The following is a 25,930-nucleotide window of genomic DNA, read 5'->3' on the forward strand; positions in this document are numbered from 1 at the left end:
TCTCAAGTTGGAGGCTATAGTCCTTCAGAATAGTTTGCTTCAGTATTCACCAGCAAGAGGGACTTGAAAAATGGACGGACAGTGTAAAACAGGCTGATATGCTGGAACATGTCAACAGTTGGAAAGAGGATGTGTTAGAACTGCTGAAAAACATTAAGGTAACTAAGTTCCCAGTGCCAAGGAGATATCCAGAGATTGCCACAAGAAGCATGGGAGGAGATTACTGTGCCCTTGCTGATGACATCTGTGTCCTCACTGGCTTCAGAAGGAGGACCAGAAGATTAGAGGGTGGCAACTGCTATTCCCTTTTTCAAGAAAGGATGTAGAGATAATCCTGGGCAATAAACAAATGAGTTTTACGTCACTGGTGGGCAAACTATTTGAGAGGATTCTTGGAAACAGGTTTTATAAGCATTTGGAGAAGCATAGACTGATTAGGGATAGTCAACATGGCTCTGTGAAGAGCTTGACTGAATTCTTTGAGGAAGTAACAAAACAAATTGATGAAGATAGGAGCGGATGTGGTCTACATGGATTTTATTAAGGCGTTTGATAAGGTTCCCCATGGTAGGCTCATTCAAAAAAATCAGCAGGCATGGGATCAAGGGAAATATGGCAGTGTGGATTCTGAATTGGGCTGCCCACAGAAGGAAGAGGGCAGTAGTAGATGTAACATATTATGACTGGAAGTCAGTGACTAGTGGTGTTCTGCAAGAATCTGTTCTGAGACCCCTGTTCTTTGTGACTTTTATAAATGACTTGGCTGAGGAAGTGAAAGGGTAGGTTATTAAGTTTGCAGATGACACGAAGGTTGGTGAAGTTGTAGATAGTGGGTTACTGGATAAGGGATCTACCTTCCATAGACACCTCAAAGCTGCACTGCAAGTTGCTAGGGTAGTTAAGAAGGCAGATGGTGTGTTGGCCTTCATTAGTTCAAGAGCCACAAGGTCATGCTGCAGCTCAATAAAATTCTGGTTAGACCACACAGAGTTTGCATTACACTGTGACCACAAAGGTCACTTCATCGCAGCAAGGATGTACAAGTTTTAGAGAGGGTACACAGGAGAATCACTGGGATGATGCCTGGAATGGTTGAGCAAACGCTTTTTTTTTGGAGCAAAGGAGGTTGACAGGTGACTAGGTGACTTGATAGAGGTGGACATGATGATAAGAAGCATTGATCAAGTGGATGGCCAGAGACCTTTTCTCAGGGCAAAAATGTCTAATATGGGGGGGGGGGGGGGGGAGAGCACCATTTTAAGATGACTGGAGGAAAGTATAGTAAGAGGATGTCAAAGGTAGGTGTTTTTTTTTTAAAACACAGAAGGTGATGGGTGCATGGACTGCCCTGCCAGGGGTGGTGATAGAGACAGATACATCGGGAACATTTTAGAGACTCTTAGAAGGGCACATGGATGATATTAAATTGGAGGGCTAGGTAGGAGAGAAGGATTTGAGAAGGTTAAAATGTTTGCATTACACTGTGAGCCAAAGGGCCTGTACAATGCTATAATGTTCTATGTTGCATGCCTAAAGCTAATAGCAAAAATCATATCAACTAGGAAGTTGGGCAGAGCACCTTTTGGGAAGTCACAAATATACAGTAAATATAGGCCACTAAGAAATGTTGAATAACAGGGGGATTTGGGGGGTCCAACTCCCTCAACTCCTGTAAAGCAGCAATACAGGAAGCTAGGATGGTGAAGAAACACATAGTATGCTTGCCTTCACCGGATAAGGCACAGAATATAAATATTACATCGCACCTTTACAAGTACTGGTTAGAGCATACTTGGTTCCACACTAGTGGGCGGATATAGTTGCACTTGAGTGTGCAGAGGAAATGCAGCAGGTATGGCCTAGATTGGAGTTTAGGTATGGGAGGGGCAGGGGAGATTGTATAGTTTGGGCTTGTTTGCCATGGAGTCCAGGAGGTTGAGCAGTAAATTGATAGGTATATAAATTTAGTATCCTTCTCAACTCCATTCACCTGCCTTCTCCCATTATGTAGAAAATATAACAGTACAGCAAAGGCACAGGCCCTTCAACCCACCACATTCTGCCATACCAATTCAATTAGTAATCAAATCTCTTCTCCCTGCACAATGACCATACCCTTTCATTTTCCTCACATTCATGTGCCTATTTAAACATCTCTAAAGTCCCTAATATATCTGCCTTTACCACCACAGTATGCAGTGCTTTCCGGGCACCCACCAGTGTTTTTTCGAACTGAGCAACAACTACTTCTCCTTTTTTTAATATACAGTATTTCTACTACTAATCTGTGTGAGATTGGAGCCTGTAATTTACATTTTGATAATGTGTTTTTGGGCCGACTGAATAATCTGGCACATTTGCTGTCCCACAATCAGCTCTAATTCTTGAACAACTCATTGATTAAAGCACAAGCAAGATTGAAATCAATGAGGGAAGAACCACCTCAGGGTTGTATACTGCATACGTACTTTGATAATAAATGTACTGTACTTTGAATCTTTGAATATCATGGGATTGAGATTGGAGAAGTGAATGCGGTCAGGGGAATGACTTATAACAATGACATGATCACAGGAATAAAAGGGTTAAAGCAATGAATGCAATTTGTGAAATTCATCAAGGCAGTCATCATTGGAAGTAAAGAGGATTGGAAAATGATAATGTTCATAGCACTGAGCATACCGAAAAAACAATTGAAGTAAAAAGAATAGGAAAGTATTGCAGGTACTTATTCATAAATATTTGAAAACAGATAACAAATAAAGAAATACGTATGTAAGTAGTATTAATGATCAAAATGGTGCAGCCTGTTTAAAAATGGATAAATTACACAACATAGGTCCAATCATCTTTCTCTACGTCTTGGAGGACTGCAAGATAACCAGTATTACACAGTTCTTTAAGCAAAGAGAAATGTCTACATGAATTGCTTCAGCCAATTCAGTTGTTTCCTATTGTTTAAATTCATGAAAACTGCATTGTCTTCTGTCTTTGTTATGATACAATGTGTTTCTATAAATATGAACTATGAAATCAGTCTTCTGATAAAATGCAGTTAAAGGACAAAGAGTATTTGGACCAATGCCAAGTGTAACCTATCCTGACTAGATTGACCATAGCAATCTATGCTAACACCAACCCTTTTTGTACCCATTTTCAAATTAATATCCTATCTGCTGCTTTGAGGGGTAACCAGACTATCTATACTCAAGTAAGGCCAAAGGCTGCTGTAAATTAATTTCAGCAAGACAGACATTAGGGTCTGTAAAAAGTATTCACCTCCACGCCCCCTTGGAAGTTTTCATATTGTATTGTTTTACAACATTGAATCACAGTGAATTTAATTTGGCCTTTTTTTGACACCAATCAACAGAAAAAGACTGTTTCACATCAAAGTGAAAGCAGATCTCTTCAAAGTGATCTGAATTAATTACAAATATAAAACACAAAATAATTGATTGCATAAGTATTCAGCCCCTTTAGCATGACACACCAAATCATCATTGGTGTAGCCAATTGGTTTTTGAGGTCACATAATTAGTTCAATGGAGATCACTGTGTGCAGTCAAGGTGTTTCAATTGATTATAGTTAAAAATATATCTCTATCTGGAAGGTCCAACTACTGGTAAGTCAGTATCCTGACAAACACTATACCATGAAGACAAAAGAGCATTCCAAGCAACTCCATGAAAAGGTTATTGAAAAGCGCAACTTACGAGATGGATACAAGATTACCAAATCACTGAATTCCCCTTGGAGTAGTTAATTCAATCATCGAGAAAGGGAAGTAATATGGCACAGCTGTAAATTTGCCTACAGCAGGCTGTCCTCAAAAACTGAGTGACCATGTAAGAATGGAACAGTGAAGGAGGCCACCAGGAGACAGCTCTGGAGGAGTTACAAGCTTTGGTGGCTGAGATGGGAGAGAATGCACATATAATTGCTGATGCCCAGGTGCTTCAACAGTTACAGCTTTATGGGAGAGTGGCAAAGAGAAAGCCACTGTTGAAAAAAAACTCACATGAAATCTCGGCTAGATTTTACCAGAGACGTGTGGGAGGATCTGAAGTCAGCTAGAAGAAGGTTCTATGGTCTGGTGAAACCAAAATTGAGCTTTTCAACCATCAGCCTATACACTATGTTTGGCATAAGCTATACATCGCACATCATCAAAAACACACCATGCCTACCATGAAGTACGGTGATGACTGCAGCATGCTGTGGGGATGCTTCACTGCAGCAGGCCCTGGAAGGTTTGTGAAGGTAGAGGAGAAAATGAATGCAGCAAAATACAGGGAAATCCTGGAGGAAAACCAAGTCACAAGAGAACTGCGACTTGGGAGATTTGTTTCCCAGCAAGACAATGACCCCAAGCATAAAGCCAAAGCTACACAGGAAAGGCTTAAAAACAACAAAGTTGCAATTCCTGTTACAGTAAGTAGTAAGTGAGTAGAAGATGAACTGATCTCCAAAAGTTATAAAGTTAAAGATGAAACATTCTTTTCAACATTTTAAGCAAGATTAGTGTATTATTTTTGTTTTGTACAATTTTAGAGTTTAAAAAAGGAGCACCATGCAAAAGTTTGGGCACCCCAAGAGTTTTGAGCTCTCAGATAACTTTTATCAAGGTCTCAGACCTTAATTAGCTTGTTAGGGCTATGGCTTGTTCACAGTCATCATTAGGAAAGGCCAGGTAATGCAAATTTCAAAGCTTTATAAATACCCTGACTCCTCAAACCTTGTCCCAACAATCAGCAGCCATGGGCTCCTCTAAGCAGCTGTCCACTCTGAAAATTAAAATAAATGATGCTCACAAAGCAGGAGAAGGCTATAAGAAGATAGCAAAGCGTTTTCAGCTAGTTGTTTCCTTAGTTCATAATGTAATTAAGAAATGGCAGTTAACAGGAGCGGTGGAGATCAAGTTGAGGTCTGGAAGACCAAGAAAACTTTCCGAGAGAACTGCTCGTAGGATTGCTAGAAAGGCAAATCAAAATCCCCGTTTGATGCAAAAGACCTTCAGGAAGATTTAGCAGACTCTGGAGTGGTGGTGCACTGTTCTACTGTGCAGCAACACCTGCACAAATATGACCTTCATGGAAGAGTCATCAGAAGAAAACCTTTCCTGCATCCTCACCACAAAATTCAGCATCAGAAGTTTGCAAAGGAACATCTAAACAAGCCTGATGCATTTTGGAAACAAGTCCTGTGGACTGATGAACTTAAAATAGAACTTTTTGGCTGCAATCAGCAAAGGTATGTTTGGAGAAAAAAAGGTACAAAATTTCATGAAAAGAACACCTCTCCAACTGTTAAGCACGAGGGTGGATCAATTATGCTTTGGGCTTGTGTTGCAGCCAGTGGCACAGGGAATGTTTCACTGGTAGAGGGAAGAATGAATTCAGTTAAATACCAGCAAATTCTGGAAGCAAACATCACACCGTCTGTAAATAATACTGAAGATGAAAACAGGATGGCTTCTACAACAGGATAATGATCCTAAACACACTTCAAAATTCACAATGGACTACCTCAAGAAGCGCAAGCTGAAGATTTTGCCATGGTCCTCACAGTCCCCCAACCTAAACATCATCGAAAATCAGTGGATAGACCTCAAAAGAGCAGTGCATGCAAGATGGCCCAAGAATCTCACAGAACTAGAAGACTTTTGCAAGGAAGAATGGGTGAAAATCCCCCAAACAAGAATTGAAAGACTCTTAGCTGGCTACAGAAAGCACTTACAAGCTGTGATACTTGCCAAAGGGGGTGTTACTAAGTACTGACCATGTAGGGTGCCCAAACTTTTGCTTCAGGCCCTTTTCCTTTTTTGTTATTTTGAAACTGTAAAAGATGGAAATAAAAAAGTAATCTTGCTTAAAATATTAAAGAAGTGTGTCATCTTTAACTTTATGCCTTTTGGAAATCAGGTCATCCTTTACTCACTTAGCTATTCACAGTAACAGAAGTTTTGACCAGGGGTGCCCAAACTTTTGCATGCCACTGTACATCTTTACCAAAAGATGTGTAAGGCACTCCTTCCCTCCGCAAGCCTGCAAGTCACTATTGGGCAAGGTATAGCACCTGCTTAGTCCTCCAATCAGCGTCACATGAAGTCATGAAAGCAGGTGGTGCGATGGTCAAATGAGCAACTGGTGCATATCTCAAGTCCGCGCACAGAAGGCTGCAATGGCAACCTACTTCTATATTTTTAAAAATTGCCAAGAACAATCATGATCATGGATGGGGAGGAGTTCACATTATACAACACAGCACATGATAACAGATTTGGATCTTCCCCAGGTGAAGCGCTCATAATTGCCTTCTAGTATTAAAGTTGCAAGTGCCCATTTAGAGAAAATCCACCAGAATGTAAAGCACACTACATCTTCACAATTTTTAAACTCAACTCAAGCATCAGTGGCATGAGTGATATTACTCCAGACTGCAATATTACACGTTCTAACAAGCAGATGGAACACATTATTAAAATTAATTACCAAGGTGATTATAGTGAGGATTGTGCGCCTGTAGTAAAATCTTCACCCTGTCCAATGGGGCGATTGTTGTCTTTGCACAGCATCCTGCAACACCTATGCAAAAAAAACAACAAAAATATTAAATATCTACATGCAATTTGCAAAGGTATGTAAAACATGCACATAACAGGTTTGTTGACAACAGCACTAAAACTAACCAATGCCTAGTTCAGTTGTGCAGATTAAAGGCCCACTTGCTAAGTTTTGTTTTTTGAGGTACAGTGCACAACAGGACCTTCCGGTCCACCAAGTCTCAATGCCCAAACTGCAAAGCAGCAGCAAACTTCGCCCATGGCTCAAATCAATAAACTTGGGAAATCAATAAGACAACTTAGAGACAAGGTCAAGAGGCAAGGCAGAACAGGGTATGATCATAATACACGTGGAAGCAGACAGTCCCTTCAGGTGATGATATTATATTAATGAGAAATAAACGATTCATGGAGATATCGAGGTTTATCAGTGCAATTGCAGACAACTCATTTCAAAGGATTCACAGGTAGCAACCGGAAAGGGTATTTCCACCCCACTGCCAGAAAATGGCATTGAGAAGTGTGGTAGAACAGAGGGATCTCGGAATACAGGTCCATAATTTATTGAAAGTGGCGTCACAGATAGATAGGGTCATAAAGAGTGCTTTTGGCACATTGGCCTTCATAAATCAAAATACTGAGTACAGTAGATGGGATGTTACGTTGAAGTTGTATAAGACATTGGTGAGGCCTAATTTGGAGTATTGTGTGCAGCTTTGGCCACCTATCCACAGGAAAGATGTAAATAAGGTTGAAAGAGTACAGAGAAAATTTACAAGGATGTTGCTGGTCTGGAAGACCTGAGCTATACAGAAAGATTGAATAGGTTAGGACTTTATTTCATGGAATGTAGAACATTGAGGAGATTTGAGAGAGGTATACAAAGTTATGAGGGGTATAGATAGGGTAAATACGAGCAAGCTTTTTCCACAGAGGTTGAGTAGCACTATAACTAGAGGTAATGGGTTAAAGGTGAAAGGTAAAAAGTTTAAGGGGAACAGAAGGGGACACTTCATCACTCAGAGGGCCATGAGAGTGTGGAACAAGCTGGCAGCAATAGTGGTATATGCAAGCTCATTTAAGGGAAGTTTGGACAGTTACATGGATGGTAAGGGTATGGAGGGCCCAGTGCAAGTTGATAGGAGTACGCAGTTTAAATGGTTCAGCAAAGACTAGATGTGCTGTACTTTTCTATAACTTTAAACTTCTGCTTCTTCTTCAAGAAGGCATTGAGATTTGACTGCCTTTTCTTAAGTTTCCTCTCATGAAGCAGTTCTCAGTAGCAACAAATCATGTCAAGAACATCTCTCTTTGCCCCATTGCTTTGCTCACAGTCAGGGTCATTATTGATAAACTGGTCCATAATTTGTGATCATGGTGATGCTAGTGCTGAGGAATTTTGTGGTGAGGTTTCTTGCTGGTGCTTCCTCTTAATCATTCGTGTCCTCAGATTCACCTAAGATGCGTTGCTCCGCCAGTTCTCACTCTTCAACATCACCATCATTAACATCCTCATGCTGTATCACCTGTATTTCACATCCATGCTAATGCTTTTCCTGGACATCCTCACTGGAAATTCAGGCTGCTTTCCAGACATTGTGAGTGGGGAAAAAATGGAATAAATTGGCAAGGGAGCAAGAAGGTTTACACACATGGGGCAGGCAGAGCGTGATGATATGTTATTGGCTGTGAGTGGCTCAGAGCCTATGTAAAGCATTCATTGGCTGATCGAATGTTTACTGTAATGGTGGCCGCTCTTGAGAAGGTTTAAGTGTTGTTTAGAATGAATTTTTGTCATTTAAAAAAATTTCAATAAAGAATTGAATAACCGTATTATAACAAATCAGTGCTATGCGGGGGTCTGAATGTACAAGAAAGGAGGTGAGAGTGGATATAGGACAGCTGGGAAATTATGCTGGAGAGGTAGTAATGGGGAACAAAGAAACGACAGATAAATAAATATTTTGCACCAGTCTTTATTGTGGAAGACACTAGCAGTACACCAGAAATTCGAGAGTGTCAAGGGACAGAATGAGTGTGATTGCTATTACTAAAGAGAAAATGCTTGGGAAACCGGCACGTCTGAAGATAGATAAGTCACCTGCACTTGATGGACTATCAGGGTTTTGAAAGAGGTAGCTGAAGAAATTGTAGAGGCACTAGTAATGATCTTACAAGAACTGTTAGATTCTAATATAGTTTTGGAGGACTGGAAAACTGCAAATATCACTGCACTCTTTAAGAAGGGAGTGAGGTAGAAGAAAGGAAATTATAGGCCAATTAACCTGACTTCAGTGGTTGGGAAGATATTAGAGTCCATTATTAAGGATAAAGTTCTGGGATACTTAGAAACACATAATAAAATGGGCTGAAGCCAGCATGGTTTCCGCAAGGGGAAATCTTGCCTGATAAATTTTATTGGAATTCTTTGAAGAAATAACAGGCAATATAGACAAAGGAGAGTCAGGAGATGTTATTTACTTGGATTTTCAGAAGGCCTTTGACAAGTTGTTGTACATGAAGTTGCTAACAAGATAAGAACCCATAATATTATAGGAAATATATTAACATGGATAGAAGATTGGCTAACTGGCAGGAGGCAAAGAATGGGAATAAGAGGGGGCTGTTTCTAGTTGGCTGCTGGGGACTAGTGGTTTTCCATAGGGTTCGGTGTTGGGACCACTTGTTTTTACAATACATGTCAATTATGTGGATAATGAATTTGATGGCCAGGTTTATGGACAATGCAAAGATAGTGGAGGGGGCAAGGGATTCTGCAGGACTGCAGATTGGAAAAATGGGCAAAGAAGTAGCAGGTTGAATATAGTGAACGGAAGTGTATGGTCATGCACTTTGGTAAAAGGAATAAGGCATAGACTTTTTTAAGCAGGGAGAAAATTCAAAATCTATGGTGCAAAGGACTTGGGAGTTCTTGTGCACAATTTCCTAAAGGTTAACATGAAGGTTGAGTCATTGGTAAGGAAGGAAAGTGCAATGTTAGCATTCAGTTTGAGGGGACTAGAATACAAGATCAAGAATGTAATGCTGAGGCTTTATAAGGCATTGGTCAGACCACACTTAGGAGTATTGTGAGCAGTACTAGGCCCATTATCTAAGAAACAATGTGCTGGGATTATAATGGATCCAAGAGGTTTACGAGAATGAAAGGGTTAACATATGAGGAGCGTTTTATGGCTCTGGGCTTCTGCTTGCCAGACTTTTAGAAGAATGAAGGGGAATCTCATTGAAACTTATTGAATATTGAAAGGTCTGGATAGAGTGAATGTGGGGAGGATGTTTCCTATGGTGGATGAGTCTAGGACCAGAAGGCACAGCCACAGAATAATGGAACACCCATCTAGATCAGAGATGAGAAGGAATTTCTTTAGCCAAAGGATAGTGAATCTGTGGAATTCATTGCCACAGACAGTTTTGGAAGCCAAGTCATTGAGTATATTTACAGCAGAGGTTTATACGTTCTTGATCAGTCAAGACATTAAAGGCTACTGGAAAAAGGCAGTTGAGTAGGCTTGAGATGGATAAATCAGCTATAATGGAATAGCAAAGCAGGCTTGATGGGACAAATGGTTTAATTCTGGTCCTATGTCTTATGGTCTTAACGTGCAAACAGGGTGTGCAATCTATTTTATCCAAGCTAACCAAGGTGCCTACCCAATTTAATCCCATTTGCCCAAGTTTACACGGATATGGCCCATATCCATCCAAGTCTCCTACTTGATAATTTGCTCCTGCTCAAATGCCTTTTAAACACAGTAATTGCACCCAACCCTATCATCTCCTCTGGCAGCCCATTCCATATACCTACAATCCTTTCTGTGAAAAGATTACCTCCTCACTATAAATCTGGGCCCGACAGTTTTAGTTTCCAATATCCTGGGACCATTTACCCTAACTCATTATTTTCACTTCTTGTGATGGATATTCACTTCCTGGGCCAGGGGACCTCATGTTTCGCCAAGTTCAGCTTTCTAAACACAGAAGCTACCACTTGTAAGATAAGTGCAAGTTAAACTTCCAACTATCTGCTTTGTTTAGCTTCTGGTTATAAACAGAAGCCAGTCTTCAGTTCTCTAAATTTAAAAGGCAAAGAGCAATCAGTATGAAGTTAAAACAAAGCACTATTTATAGAGCAGCTTTGCAAACAAGCTATGTACATAGCAGACGCATTATCAGGTAGAAAGTAGGATGTTGGTCATTGTGCCTGGATTATTGCTGCTCAAGAGGTACAATATAAGACAACAGGTTATCTAATTTAGCTGCTTCAAGGAGACAATGCTGGCTAAATTGCTTAATTCAAAGAAGCTTAGAGACCAAATGAGGATAAATCACTTAGCATATCAATAACTGATCTATTAATGCTGGGAGTTTTATGTACTCAGAGAAGTCAGCTGTACAGCATTAATTGTGGCATGCTGGGAACTCTATCTCCAAGGGAGTTTTACACCGTTTGTATCTGAGGAAATATCATATACATGTCTGAAGTCGCCCAAGAGGCAAAGAAACTGTATAATGTAGAGAACAGTCCAGGCTTAAGAATGGGATAAGAAAAATCAAGAAGAAAGGAAGAAATATGGGTGAACTAGAATCCATCCCCCTATAACGGGTGACTCATTCATTGGTATGTCTCTTTTTAGTTTATAGGAATCGTAACTGTGTTTTAGAAATGGTTTCTAATTCAGAAATGTTTAAGACAGAAATCCTCTGAGTTTTAAATATGTTTTTAGAATGTTGTTCAGATTTAAACATATATCACTGAAAATAAATGAACTATTTTTAACTACTTTGTTAGCTGGAAGTATCTTCTCCTTGGTAGGGAGGAGGAACCCACTGCTCAAATAGTGGGCACTGGCAGCTAAACCTGCTGTGGAGAATAAATGGAAATGAACTAGTCTTTGAAAATTGGGTAGTTACAGTACAACATCCTTTAGTGAGGGTACTTGGGGCTGTTTATGTCCGATAGGGCTTTAGGTCTTCATCGGAGTTTAGATCTTCGCAGTCAGTCAACACATCCTTAGGCTCCTACATTTTAGAGAAATAAGCCCCAACATATCCAGTCTCTCCTTACAACTCAAGCCTTTCAGTACTTACTAATTTCTGTCAATCATTTCTGCATCCTATCAAGTATAAAGACTTCATTTATAGCTAGGCAACCAGCACTGCACACAATAATCCAAGGGTGGTCTTCTCACCAATTTTCCATACAGTTCCAACATGATGTCCCAACCCTTGCACTCAAATGCCTTGACTGGTGAAGGCAGGTACAAATAATGCCTTCTTCACCACCCTGTCTTCCTGTGTCGCCACTTTTAGGAACTACACATTTCTAGACCGAAGGTACCTCTAAGTCTCTCTATTCTACAACTCTCCAGGACCCTGTCACTCCATTGTGCAAGTTCTGCCTCAGTTGAACTTTGAACTTCACAAAATGCTTTACTTAACACTTGGCCTAGTTAAATTTTATCTGCCATCCTTTTGCCCGTTTTCCTAGGTGATCTACAGCATGTTGTGATCTTAGATACCCTTCTTTGTTGTGCATTATACCACTAGTTTTAGTGTCATCTGTAAACTCAGTAACCATGTCAACTATATTTTATCAAAATAATAAACTAAGGTGATATAAAACAGTAGGACCAGCAATGACTTCTGACCCCCAATCTAAAAAAACTCAATTTAAGACACATTTGATTTGAGTTTGCTACCTCACCTTAGATTCCATGCGAGTTAACCTTCCAGACCAGCTGATCTTGCATGACTTTGTCAAACTTGCTAAAATCCATGTAGGTGACATCTATCACCCAGCATTTAGCAATCCTCTTGGTAACTCTTCAAAAAGCTCAATTCATGAGACATGATTTCCCATATACAAAACCATTCTGACTATCTCTAATCAAACCTTGCATTTCCAAGTGCAGTTAATTCTGTCTCTGAATTTCCTCCAGTAACTGTCCCATCAATGATGCTAGGCTCAACGGCCTGTGATTCCTTGGCTTGTCCTTTCTGTCCTTCTTAATTAAAGGCACAAACATCAGCTACCCTCCAGACCTCAGCAATTTCTTTCCTACTTTCCCACTATATCCCAATAAGGGACAAAGTAGATCCATAAATGTGAAGCAGAAAGCTAGTGAAAAAAGTTTGCACAATAGGGTAATTGGTCAGGCCCTAGGATTTATCTACCTTTATAAGCTAAGACCACTAGCACATCCTCTTGTAAAATACAACTCAACTTAAGAACTTTAATCAGCATATGTAGCTACAGATAATTTAACATACTTTAATTTCACTCATACCTCTTATGCTACATTTCCAATTATACCACACATTTTTTTTCCTTTTTGTCTGTTATCCAACCTCATTAACACCATTACAAAAACTTTTTTCACTAGTTTTCTGCTATATATTTACAGATCTATTTTGCCCCTTTCTAGTTTATACCCCACCTGCCATTCCCCCACTGAACTAGTTTAAAATTACCCATAACATTATTAACAAATCTACCAACTTTGGTCCTGGCAAGTATACTGTAATTAGGTTGGCGTGTAAAGTTCCTGTTTTTCACAAACTGATCTCAATGGCCCAAGAATCTAAAGCCAGCACAACCTCTGTTACCACATCCGATTCGCCTACCCTATCTTCTCATTTTTATGCTCATTGGTATTGGGAGTAAACCAGAGATTTCTACTTCTGAGATCTTGTTTCCTGATCTCATTTCCAACTCTCCAAAATGTGCCTGCACTCCATTCATCAGACCGTTTACCTCCCTCCTCCAGAGTTAGATTCAAATACTAAGGATATCTTTGACTCTGGCACCATGGAGACTGTATTATCCTGCAATATAACAAAAGAAACATCTGCATTCTCCCCTAACTACAGAATGCCACTTCCCTTTTGCCCTCTTGAACTTCTGCCAACCTCCCCATACAGTAAAGCATATTTTCTAATCACATTCATCCACTCACATCTGCTCTGCCTGATGCATTTTTGCTACATCTCTCTCCATTTCTGTTTAATCCTATTTTACGCCATCTTCCAGATGCATCACATTTCCTGCAACTCTTCCAAACTAATACCAGCTCGCATCTCTGATTACCTTTCCTTTGCTCTACTTTCACTTTAAATTAACCAGAAAATTCCCACATCTCCTGCATAGACTAAGTCAGAGCAAGATAAATCAAAGATTTTCATAATATTAAGAATATCAATGGAGGACTAAAGAGATCTGGATGTCAAGGGTTCAAATAACTAAATATTAATAAAAATATCACTGAGAGTTTTGGCATACATCAAAAGAAAGCCAGAACACTAAAATCAAAATATATTACTACAGCCACATTCAATCTGGAAAAGCATTTCACTTCTGACACTGTTCAAGAACAGTTTGGACCTTCCTCAAATTATGACAATTTACCTTATGAGGGTTGAGAGAGACCAGGATATTGGGATTGCAATGTTGAAAGGCATTTATCCTATTGAATTCTTTCAATATTTTAAATATAGTCATCTCCTTCAGTGGAAGAATCCAAAAATAAGAATTCTTCCCACATGAATTGCAACAGTGAAGAGAAATTTGTCTTTCAAAACCTTACAGCCATTGTTTTAAGGAACAATGTCAACTGATTTTTGTTGTGAGGATTTGAAAGGAAATAGAACGATGATGAGTGAATATTTTACTGGAGTAGGTCAATGGCTGAGTGACCTCTATTGCTAAAATACTTCTAAAACCATAAACCATTTATTCAGAATTATAGTTACCTCCTGCTATGAAAGAGCGGAGCCAGAAATAGTTTTGATGAGCAGGAACATGAGTCTTGGTTTTGCCAGGAATGGATGATTCAGTTGTCATGACTCGTGTTTCAGACGTTTAAACTGCAGTGCAAAACGAGAAAAGAAGTTTTAGTTCATTTAGAGGTACAGCGCAGAACAAGCCCATCTGACTCAATGAGAAATACAGCCCAGCAAACCACCTATTTAACAATAGCCTAATCACATGACAATTTATAATGACCAATTAGCCCACTAACTGGTACATCCTTGGACTGTGGAGGAAACCCAAACCCACACGGCCACAAGGAGAACATACAAACTCCTTACAGACAATGCCGGTTAAGCAAAATTTGTTTAATAGATACCATACAAAATGTCACCATTGTTTCTTCATATTTCTGATCTCATTTCAACACAATGAGAATTTTATTTATTTATTCATTTTCCAAGATCAAGGACAAGGCCAGCATTTCTTGCCTATCCTTTAAAGATGTTGGTATGCTCCAACCTTGAACTTCCGATATCCTTATGGTAAAGGTATCAACAGTAATTTTAAGAAAGGAATTCCAGGATTTAAATCCAGCAAAGAAGGAACAGCAATAAACTTCTGTAGTATACTATTCGAAGGGGGATGTTTAGGTAGGATTTGTGTGTGCCTGACACTTATAACCTATTTGATGGTGAACGTCATGGTCTTGGGAAATGTTTCAGAGGATCTTTGATGAGTGACAGTGCTGTGTTTTAAAAATGATGTACCCTGCAGCCACCGATAGACATGCACAAGTTCTGATGCCAGAATAAGTGTTCGGTGTGACTGATGGGTACAATCAAGCATATTGCTTTGTTCTGGATGGTACTGAAATTCTTGAGAGATGTTGGAACTGCATTCATACTGAGAATATTCCACAACTCCTCTCTACTGTGTCTTGTAAATAATGGGATGGCTTCAAGATGTTAGGGTACAAGTCACTCTCAACAGGATATCCAGCTCCTGAACTGCTCTTGTAGCCATAGTATTTATGTAGCTAGACAATGATGATTCCCCCCCCCCCCCACCCCGACCCCAGATACTGACAGAAAAGAATTTGGCAATACTAATGCCAATAAATGTTGTGGCACATGGGTTGACTCTCAGTACTGTAGCACCAATGGAAATGATAACTGCCAATTATTAGCTTATGCCTGAATACCGTCTAGGTCACATTACACGCAGAAATAAAAAAAACTATTTCATTTGCTAAGGAGTTGCAAGCGGAAATTAACTTTTGAAATCATCAGCAAACATCTCCATAGCTGGCCTTCAGAATGCAAAGAAGGTCACTGATAAAACACAACAGTACAGTCTGCGTAGCCCCACAAAACCTCTGCAGTGTAATTCTGGGGCTGGAATAACCTAACTCCAACCACTAGTATTTTCCCCATTGTGCTGACCTTTACTGGGTCTCTTTGAAGGCACATTCAATCAAGTTCCGCTTAGATATCAAATGCAGTAACTTCCATCTCACCTCTGAAACCCAACATGGCTTTTGGTGAAGCCTTCGTCCTTCTGGATGTTGAGGTCATGGGTTGGGAAGGCACTTCAGTGAAGAACTGCAATGGATTTTATAAATAATGAATAAGAACCACCTACTTGATTGCACTGTCAACATCACCTTTCGTCACTTTTCTGGTTGAGAAGAAAGTCAGTGAGCAGTAATATGATCAATTAGATAGGTCTTTTTTAAATTAATGCTAGATACTGAAGCAATTTTGCACATAATTGGAGATACCAGTTTTCAAATTATACAGGAACAGCTTGACTGGAAACAATGATAGTTTTGGACTAAAGGTTTCAGTTCTGCAGCTGGAACATTTTATGGACTCAAAGTTATCATTGTAACCAATGTCTCAGCATTTCATGGATTGAAGTGAAATGTCCAATGACTGGCTTGTGGTGATGGGAGTCAGAAGAAGCAGAACACAGAAACAGACCCTTCAGCTCACCACTTCCATGTTAAACTTTCAGCCCATTTATTTCAATCGTATTCTCCTGCATTTTATCTATATCCTTCAATGCACTGCCCATTTAAGTGTTAGTCAGGTTGCCACTTTAACTTGGTGATAATATCCAATTCCACCACCTCCTCTAGCAGAACCTTCCAGATATCAAACATTTCCTGCATGAAATAAAATTTTGCTTAGATCTCCTAAAATCTACTTTGTCTCATGTTAAACCTTTCATGGGGAGAAAGAGTTTAACCATCTACCCTAGTGGATTCACTATTTCCTCCAGCCATTTATTTAAAACCTTATACAGGTCGACCTTCACTAATCTGACTATTTATAATCCGGTTCCTTCGATAATCCGGCACTGATTATGTTTAATGTGATCCTTCTGTAATTCTGCATTTTCACTAATCCGGCACTCCTCAGGTCCCAATGGTGCCGGATTAGTGAAGGTCGACCTGTAATACAGATCATGAGGTCTGGGAAGGTATCGTCTCTGTGTCCCATTAATTTCTCCAGTACTAACTTTTCTAATAATACTAATGTCTTTGAGTTTGTCATTCACTTTGAACCTGTAGCTCTTGACTTTTGTGCTTCTTCCATGAAGACCAATATAAAAATATTAATTTCGCTGTCCTTATTACTTGGCATAATTACTTCAGTCACAAGGAACCATATTAGTTTTACGCAATTTCCCCTATGCTTTTATGTTCTTTGCCAGACTATTGCTTTATTCTACTTTCACTGCCCTAATCAATGCTTCGGTCCTCATTTACTTGAGTTCTAAAGAACTAACTGACAAAACTTTGTATCTTTGATACATGGCTTAGTGCTAAATGTTGTTTACTGATGCTGATGTGAAATTCTTTAGATTACTACTGTAACATGCTGTAAGGTTTCACTGCTAATGTAATGGCTTCTATGTAATGTTCCACTGTTAAGGTAATGGTTTCTCTGTAGAAGCAATGTTTGGGTTATGACTAGAGATAACCGGACTTTGGAATTCAGTGGCTATCCAATGGGAGAAATATTGTGTTTTCTTGTGTGTCTGGGAGCTGGGTTTTTCGCGGTCTTTTGTCGAGGAGAGATGAAGAGGGAAGACGCATGTGGAGAGAGCTGGTAGACCACCGGATGGAGTGGACTGGGATCTGAGGGTCCGAAGGTCAGCAACGTTCGGAGGAGATCGACAGTGGAAGAATGACTACTGAATGAGCTCCAAAGTAATTCTGATTTTGACTTGGGCCCTTTTTTAGTTTTGTTTATTTTCATTACTAACCCTATATTCAGATTATGATTCATAAAGTCTATCATTTAATTGCATATGGTGTACTGTCTGATATTTTGCGTTGTGGGTTTGTAACTGGGGATACATTACACAGCATCCAAACAAACGTGATTACCCAGTTTGGCAGGGCCGAAGGCTGATTCCCCTAGACGCATGCGAGCTGGGCGAGCCTGAGGGTTACACTACTTTATAGTAACATACAAGTACATACGTCACCCAAGACACACTCAAATTTCTACAGATCTACTATGGAGAGCATTCTAATTGGTTACATCAGCATCTGGTATGGAGGGGTCACTACACAGGATCAGAAAAAGCTGCAGAAATTTGTAAACTTAGCCAGATCCATCAGACCCTAGCCTCCCCAGTATCAAGGATATTGTCAAAAGGCAATGCCTCAAAAAGGCAGAATCCACCATTAAGGACTCTCACCACCCAAGACATGCCCTCTTCTCATTCCTACCATTAAGGAGGAGGTATAGAAGCCTAAAGACGCACACTCAATATTTTAGCTGCAGCTTCTTCCCTACCGCCATCAGATTTCCGAATGGACAATGAATCCATGTACACTACTTAACTATTTTTTTCCTTGATTTAATTTATATATATATATATATATATATATATACACACACACACACACATAGAGCATGCATGTGTATACACACACATATAGGTGTTTGCTTATACATACATATATTTCATACTGCAATTTATAGATTTTTTTTATGTATTGCAATGTGCTGCTGCCACAAAACAACAAGCTTCACAACATATGCCAGTGATATTAAACTGATTCTAATAACTTAAGACCAGATAGTACCATTAAAAAGCAATCCAAAGTAAAATTACGTAATTAGAGCAAATCCAAATTTTAACAGGATGAGAATGATCTGACCCAAGTAATTTGGAAGCAAATATCAACAGGCAAAACTTCTTTAAGAAAGTGCTAGTTCAGTTACAGTTGAGGCATATTTCCATCAGGAGCTAAATAACCAAACCCAAATGATGAAACAGAAAGGCAACACAAAATGGGATGCTAATACTTGCACAGGAGAGGAATGGGGCCTTCAAAACACCATGACCATGCTGACCTGTACATCCATCTACTGTATACTAATCTCATTTGTCCACATTAGGGCAGATGTCTGCCAGCCTATTTAAGTAACGGTCAAAATGCCTCTTACACATAGATATGGTGTTGTCTGATTCTAACACATTACAAATATAAACAAATCTCTGTTTGAAAAACACACCTTTCAGATCCCCTTTAATACTTTTTATTCTTGCCTTAAACCTATGGCCTCCGGTTTTGGATGCCCTTATCATGGGAAAAAGATTTTAACTATCAAAGCAGATGTGTTAGGCAAACTTTATGAGGGCAGTCAAGGGTAGAAGTACAAAATAAAAGGGAAAAGAATTAAGAGCAACTGAAAAGAAACATTTTATACAGCAACTCATTGAACTCTGTTATGCAATGTCTACAGATGTGGTAGAGGATAGTCTTCAAGAGGAAACTGGATAAACATATGAGGAGAAAAATTTTACAAATGGTTCTGAGAAAGGACTGGTAGGTGGAACTAGAACAACATGGATATGACAAGCCAAATGCAACCTATGATGTTGCAAACATTCCGTCAGTCTATAATCAGGAATTGCAAAAACACTGGGCCGTCAAATATGATGTGGCAATAACATTATTGTATAACCAGCACCAAAGGTTTGTATTAGGAAATGGAATTAATAGTCAAAGTCCATTTGTTATGGGCAAATAAATGAAGTACATAGAAAGGATTGGGATTCAGATCCCGATTGAAATAAATGCACTGCCAGTTGCAATAGAAAACATCAAAGATTAATTCCTGTTCTCTCAAATGCAAATTCTCTCTAGTTAAAGGCAAGCAGAGACCCACACAGTATGACTTCTGCTAGATCAATAACATGCTTTGGGGCTACTGCTGCTCCATGAGTTAGAACATAGAACAGTATCATGCAAAAAGGTCTTTTGGCCCATGATGCCCAGAGCAAATTTTGTAAATTTAGTTTACAAGATTCAGCTAAATCTCTCCTGCCTACACATGATCTATTTCCATTTCCTGCATAATAAAGTATCATCTAAAAACCTCTTGAACACAATTGTATTTGCTCCCAACATTACCCAGTAACCCATTCCAGCAACTACTCTATAAAATAAAAATCTGCATCTCCCTTAAACCTTCCCATTCTCATCTTAAATGCACTATCATCTCCAGTATTGGACAATTCCACCCTGGAAAAAAGATTCTGACTGCCTACCCTAATTATGCCTCTGATTATTGTATAAGCTTCTATTGATTCTCCTTCTATCAAAATTACGGGGACATAATTTATTGACATTTGTTTTGACTGATTTGGGGCAATTGGCATGGATTTGTGAGTGGAAAATCATGTTTCTTGGAGTTCTTCAAGGAGGTAACTAAGGGTAGGTGAGAGTCAAGGCAGTGCATGTTCACTGAAGCAAGATCTTTTACAAGATCCCTCATGGAATGCTGGTCTCAAAAATTAAATAACATGGGATCCAGAAGGACAGAGTAAATTGGATTAATAATTGATTAATTAGGTGGTGATGGTTGAGGGTTCTTTTTCAGTCTGGTGTCCGGTAGCGTGTAGCAGGAATTGGTGCTGGGACCTTTGTTCATTTAATTTATATAAACAACTGAAAGTGAATGTACAAGAAAAGTTTGTAAGTTTGCAGATGATACTAAAATTTGGATCAGCTAGGCATGAGAGCAAGTGGCTTTCAATACATCTAAATATGAGGTATTGCATTTTGTTAGGTTGAAGTTGTACAAGATATTGGTGAATCCTAATTTTGGAGAATTGTGTGCAGGTCTGGTCACCTACCTAATTATCAATAAGATTGAAGGAGCACAGGGAAAATTTACATGGATATTGCTGAGACTTAAGGATCTGCGTTCTAAGATTAAATAGTTTAGGATGTTATTCCCTGGAATGCATAACATTGAGGGGAGATTTAATAGTGCTATACAAAATTATGAGGGTTAAACAGAAGCAGGCCTTTTCCACTGAAGTTGGATGAGACTAGAACTAGAGGTTGTGGGTTAAGGGTAAGAGGTAAAATGTTTAAGGTGAACATGAGAGGGAAATTCTTCACTTGGAGGGTGGTGAGAGTGTGAGCAGAAGTGAAGTTTAGATAAGTACATGGATGGGAGGGGTATGGAAGGATATAGTCCCAGTGCAGGTGGATGAGACTAGGCAGAATAATCGTTTGGCACAGAATAGTTGTGCCATAGGGCCCATTTCTGTGCTACTGTATTCTATGACCTTTGTACAGTGAATGTCGGATCCTGGGGAGCGATCTTGGAGTTCAAAGAAGAGTTCACTGAAAGCAGATTCAGGTAGTGGTGAAGACATTTGGCACACTGGCTTTCATCAATTAAGGCAATGAGTATGGGACTGTCGATATAGAATTGAGTATACTATGACTAATTATTCATTCTATCTTCCTGTAAAACATCACTCTGGGTGTGTGTAAGTTTTGTCAGGTTTTGTAAGGTTGGGGGGGGAGAAGGTTGGGGGGGGAGAAGGTTGGGGGGGGAGAAGGTTGGGGGGGGAGAAGGTTGGGGGGGGAGAAGGTTGGGGGGGGAGAAGGTTGGGGGGGGAGAAGGTTGGGGGGGGAGAAGGTTGGGGGGGGAGAAGGTTGGGGGGGAGAAGGTTGGGGGGGGAGAAGGTTGGGGGGGGAGAAGGTTGGGGGGGGAGAAGGTTGGGGGGGAGAAGGTTGGGGGGGGAGAAGGTTGGGGGGGGAGAAGGTTGGGGGGGGAGAAGGTTGGGGGGGGAGAAGGTTGGGGGGGAGAAGGTTGGGGGGGGAGAAGGTTGGGGGGGGAGAAGGTTGGGGGGGGAGAAGGTTGGGGGGGGAGAAGGTTGGGGGGGAGAAGGTTGGGGGGGGAGAAGGTTGGGGGGGGAGAAGGTTGGGGGGGGAGAAGGTTGGGGGGGGAGAAGGTTGGGGGGGGAGAAGGTTGGGGGGGGAGAAGGTTGGGGGGGAGAAGGTTGGGGAGTGGGGGGGGAGAAGGTTGGGGAGTGGGGGGGGAGAAGGTTGGGGAGTGGGGGGGGAGAAGGTTGGGGAGTGGGGGGGGAGAAGGTTGGGGAGTGGGGGGGGAGAAGGTTGGGGAGTGGGGGGGGAGAAGGTTGGGGAGTGGGGGGGGAGAAGGTTGGGGAGTGGGGGGGGAGAAGGTTGGGGAGTGGGGGGGGAGAAGGTTGGGGAGTGGGGGGGGAGAAGGTTGGGGAGTGGGGGGGGAGAAGGTTGGGGAGTGGGGGGGGAGAAGGTTGGGGAGTGGGGGGGGAGAAGGTTGGGGAGTGGGGGGGGAGAAGGTTGGGGAGTGGGGGGGGAGAAGGTTGGGGAGTGGGGGGGGAGAAGGTTGGGGAGTGGGGGGGGAGAAGGTTGGGGAGTGGGGGGGAGAAGGTTGGGGAGTGGGGGGGGAGAAGGTTGGGGAGTGGGGGGGGAGAAGGTTGGGGAGTGGGGGGGAGAAAGGATAAAATGGCGGGGCACATCCGATGGGCCAAATGGCCTCATTCTGCTCCTACGACTTATGGAGCCCATGGATCACCTGAGGAATATGAAGTGGTTGTGACCACTCCTATCGGCGCCAGTCTTCCCCAAGGTGGCGCAATCAGACAGAAAGCCACAGTGAAGCAAGTTCCACTCCATTTTTCCGAATCACAGTAGGCTACCTCTCCACGCAAATTTACAATAAATGCCCTGAAAGTATTGAGATGCACAAATATGCAGCTGCTGCTGCAAATGACGACTGTGTACAATGATAATCCTACATACGTTAATCACAAAAAACAAATTAAACCTAAAATTGAGTTCAATCTAGGCTATAGGCATATTTAGCCCTAGAAACTTTATATAGGTGTCATTGAGATGGGCTACAAACCATTTGATTTCAGCCACCCTACCGGAAAGGTCCCTCCCTGGGGTCACTGGCACGCCGTCTCACCGCTAACCCAATACCCCCAACCCTCCACAACTCTTGCAATGCCCTCCACCATCTGTACGTGCGGGGACAGCTGGTGAATAAAACTCGTCCATTTCCTTCACCGCCTACCCTACCCTGCGCAGCCCAGTCTCCAGCCACAGGTTTGCGCCGCTCCCCCGCCGTCGCCATTTACTTGCGTTCCCGCTGCCCTCCGCTCGCTCCCCTCGGGATCAGCGCCGGCCTCGTCCGCCAAAGAAAGCCGTTGCATCCGGGCCACTGCGCAGGCACCGACGCAACAACCCGTCAATCACCAGAGGAAATGAGCGGGCTTCAGTAGGCGGGCTGACTGAACGCCTCCAGTCGGTGGCGGCCCGTAATCGACGGACGGGCGGTATTCACGCAAGGACAAGAGTTCATTCTTCAGTAACCGGCTCGACGGTATTCACCTGAAATAAGTCTTCACACAAAACCTTTCGGTCCTGACAAATGCTCTCATCACTTACTTTTTTCAATCTTTGACGCAAGAGCATCCTCTCTTGATTCTGTGCCTCAGAACTCGAGAATGGAAATGTCAAAAACCAGAGGGCTTCAGGTGGGAGGGGAAAAGTTTAAATATATGCGAGGTAAGATTTATATATATATATACAAAGCGTAAGTGCCTTGACTGCCGATGGAAGTAGAAAAAGCCAATATTATATCAACCTTTAAGAAGCCATTTATTTAGGAAATGAATAAACAGGGAAGAGAGGGATCTTGACTTTGTTGACGGAATTTTGAGTTGCAGTTTATCTAAGATTCAGGAAGACATTTGGAAGTGGCGAGACTGGGTGCTGTTTAAAGAGAACCAGTGAACTAACTGATCTAGTAAACTGAGTTAGGAAAGATGAGATTTTGAAAACCTCGAGGATAGAGGTCTGTGGCAGCCCTGAGATCAAAGAATCTAGTTGTACCCAACTGTGAATACAGAACATTACTGCACCATACCAGCCCTTCGGCCACGATGTTGTACCGACTGTTTAACATACTTCAAGATCAATGTAACCCTTTTCTCCCAAATACCTACCCCTTACTTATTTCATCCATGGACCTAACTAACAATCTCTTAAATATTCCTAATGTATCTGCCCTGGAGCATCTGGACAGCAAAGATCAGGATTCTCTTTACCGATTACAGCTCAGCATTCAATACCATCACTCCATCAAAACTAAGCAATAAACTTCAAGACCCGGGTCTCATTCCCTCTTGTGCAATTGGATCCTAGATGTCCTCACTTGCAGACCCCAGTCAGTTGGATTAGCAAAAACATCTGCTTCATAATCTCCATCAGCACAGGAGCACCACGAGCATGTGCTTAGTCCCCTGCTCTATTCCTTTACCGTGACTGTGTGGCTAAGTACACATCATAGACAAGTTTGCCGATGACACCACTGTTGTGGGCTGTATCAAAGATGGTGATGAATCAATATACAGGAGGGAGATTGAAAAGTTGGCTGAGTGTTGTAATAACAACAACCTCTCACTCAATGTCAATAAGACCAAGTAACTTTTCATTTCAGGAGAGGGAAACTAGAGGTCCTTGAGCCAGTACTCAGAGATGGACAGGGTAAGTAACATTAAATTCCTGGGTGTCACTATCTCAGAGGACTTGTTCTGGACCCATTACGTAAATATAATTGCAAAGTACAACAGTGCCTCTACTTCTTCAGGAGTCTGCAGCAATTCAGCATGTAATCAAAAAGCTTGACAAACTTCTATAGATGTGTGGTGGAAAGTGTGCTGACTGGCTGCATTATGGCCTGGGAACACTAATGCCTTTGAGTGGAAAATCCCACAGAAGGTAGTGGATTTAGCCCAGTACATCATGGGTACAGCCCCCTACATGACACGTTGCCATAGAAAAGCAGCATCCATCGTCAAAGATCCTAATCACCCAGGCCATGCTCTTTTCTCACAGCTGCCATTAGGGAGAAGATACAAGTGTCTCAGGACTGGCACCATCAGGTTCAAGAACAATTACTACCCTGAACCATCAGGCTCTTGAACGAAAGGAGATAACTACACTCATTCTATTTCTGGTGTTCCCACAACCAGAGGTCTCACTTTAAGGACTCTATGTTGTTATTTCATACTTGTCATTTATTGCCATTTATTTATATTTGCATTTGCACAGTTTGCTGAGTTCCTCCAGCATGGAGATAGGCAAATTGCAGTGGGTGCAATGAGGCGACCAGAACTGAACACAGTACCCCAGGTGTGGTCTAAACAAGATTTTATAGAGCTGCAACATTACCTTGAGGCTCCTGCTCAATTGCCTCACTAATAAAGGCCAACAAACCTTCTTAACCACCTTATCAATTTGTGCTGCTACTTTGAGGACGTGAGCCATATGTTCCTCCACACTTTTAAAGATCCATTAAACTTGTATCTGCCTTCAATTTTGACCTTCCAAAGTAAATCACTTCACACTTTTCTAGATTGAACTGCATCTGCCACTTCTCAACTCAGCTCTACATCCTGTAGGTCCCATTGTAACCTACAACAAATCTCCACACTATCCACAACACCACCAACCTTTGTGTCATCTGCACACTTACTAATCCACTTCCAAATCCAATTCGTTTATAAAAATCATTAAGAGCAGTGGTCCTAGAACAGACCCCTGCAGAACACAACAGGCCATTGCTCTCCAGGCACAATATATGGTATTTACTATCACTATCTTTTTCCTATGGGCAGGTCAATTCTCTATCCACAGAGCCAAGTTTCCCTGTATCCTATGCCTCCTGACTTTCTGAATGAGCCTATCATGGGAAAATGCTCCACCATCCACTGCTCTGCTTTCATCAACATGTTTTGTCACTTCCTCAAAGAATTCAATCAGCCTTATGAGCATGAACTGCCCCTCACAAAACCATGTTGACTGTACTCTATTGAGTAGGCTTCCCAAATACTCGTAAAATTTTCCACTGACAAGAGTCACTGGTCTATAACTCCCAGGGTTATCTTTATTACTTCTCTGGAACAAAGGAATAACATTTTTCATCCTCCAATCCTCTGTTGCATGTGAAGATGTAAAGATCATTGCTAAAGGTGCAGGCAATCTCTTCCCTCACTTCCCGTAGTAACCTGGGGCACATCCTGCCTGGCCCTAGCGATCTGTGTATCCCAGGGTTTCTCAACCTGGGACCCCTTGCTTAAAGGTATTGGTCCCTAACACTAAAAAAGGTTAGGAACCCGTGATCTATCTTCATGCTTTTCAAAAGTTCCTCTTAAAGTTAACTTGTTCTAGTGTATCAGCCTGTTCTACATTGACCTCACACTCGTCAAGTTT

At 41.3% G+C, this 25,930-nt stretch overlaps 2 protein-coding genes across 5 annotated transcripts in view; one reads left to right on the top strand and one right to left on the bottom strand.

Moving 5' to 3' along the window:
- Nucleotides 1-22,894, bottom strand: part of slc25a16 (solute carrier family 25 member 16) — a 54,997-nt gene extending 32,103 nt beyond the window's left edge. Inside the window, exons 1-4 of one of the 4 annotated variants that reach the window (XM_072239112.1) lie at nt 22,792-22,894; nt 15,854-15,938; nt 14,337-14,450; nt 6,496-6,588 (exon numbers count right to left, since the gene is read on the bottom strand). In XM_072239112.1, the coding sequence (XP_072095213.1) occupies nt 6,496-6,588; nt 14,337-14,427 (184 nt within the window). In that variant the 5' untranslated portion in view covers nt 14,428-14,450; nt 15,854-15,938; nt 22,792-22,894. Of the gene's footprint in view, nt 1-6,495; nt 6,589-14,336; nt 14,451-15,779; nt 15,939-22,727 lie in introns of those variants that run through there. The other 3 variants (XM_072239113.1, XM_072239114.1, XM_072239115.1) reach the window with 3 other exon arrangements.
- A 76-nt stretch (nt 22,895-22,970) lies between these two features.
- The window catches only part of eif4e1c (eukaryotic translation initiation factor 4E family member 1c), an 81,940-nt gene continuing 78,980 nt past the window's right edge, over nt 22,971-25,930 (top strand). Inside the window, exons 1-2 of the mRNA XM_072239119.1 lie at nt 22,971-23,221; nt 24,156-24,202. Coding sequence (XP_072095220.1) covers nt 24,194-24,202 — 9 coding nt within the window. The 5' untranslated portion in view covers nt 22,971-23,221; nt 24,156-24,193. The remainder of the gene's footprint in view (nt 23,222-24,155; nt 24,203-25,930) is intronic.

The sequence above is a fragment of the Mobula birostris genome, chromosome 21, assembly GCF_030028105.1.
Source record: "Mobula birostris isolate sMobBir1 chromosome 21, sMobBir1.hap1, whole genome shotgun sequence".
NCBI classification, from domain to species: domain Eukaryota; kingdom Metazoa; phylum Chordata; class Chondrichthyes; order Myliobatiformes; family Myliobatidae; genus Mobula; species Mobula birostris.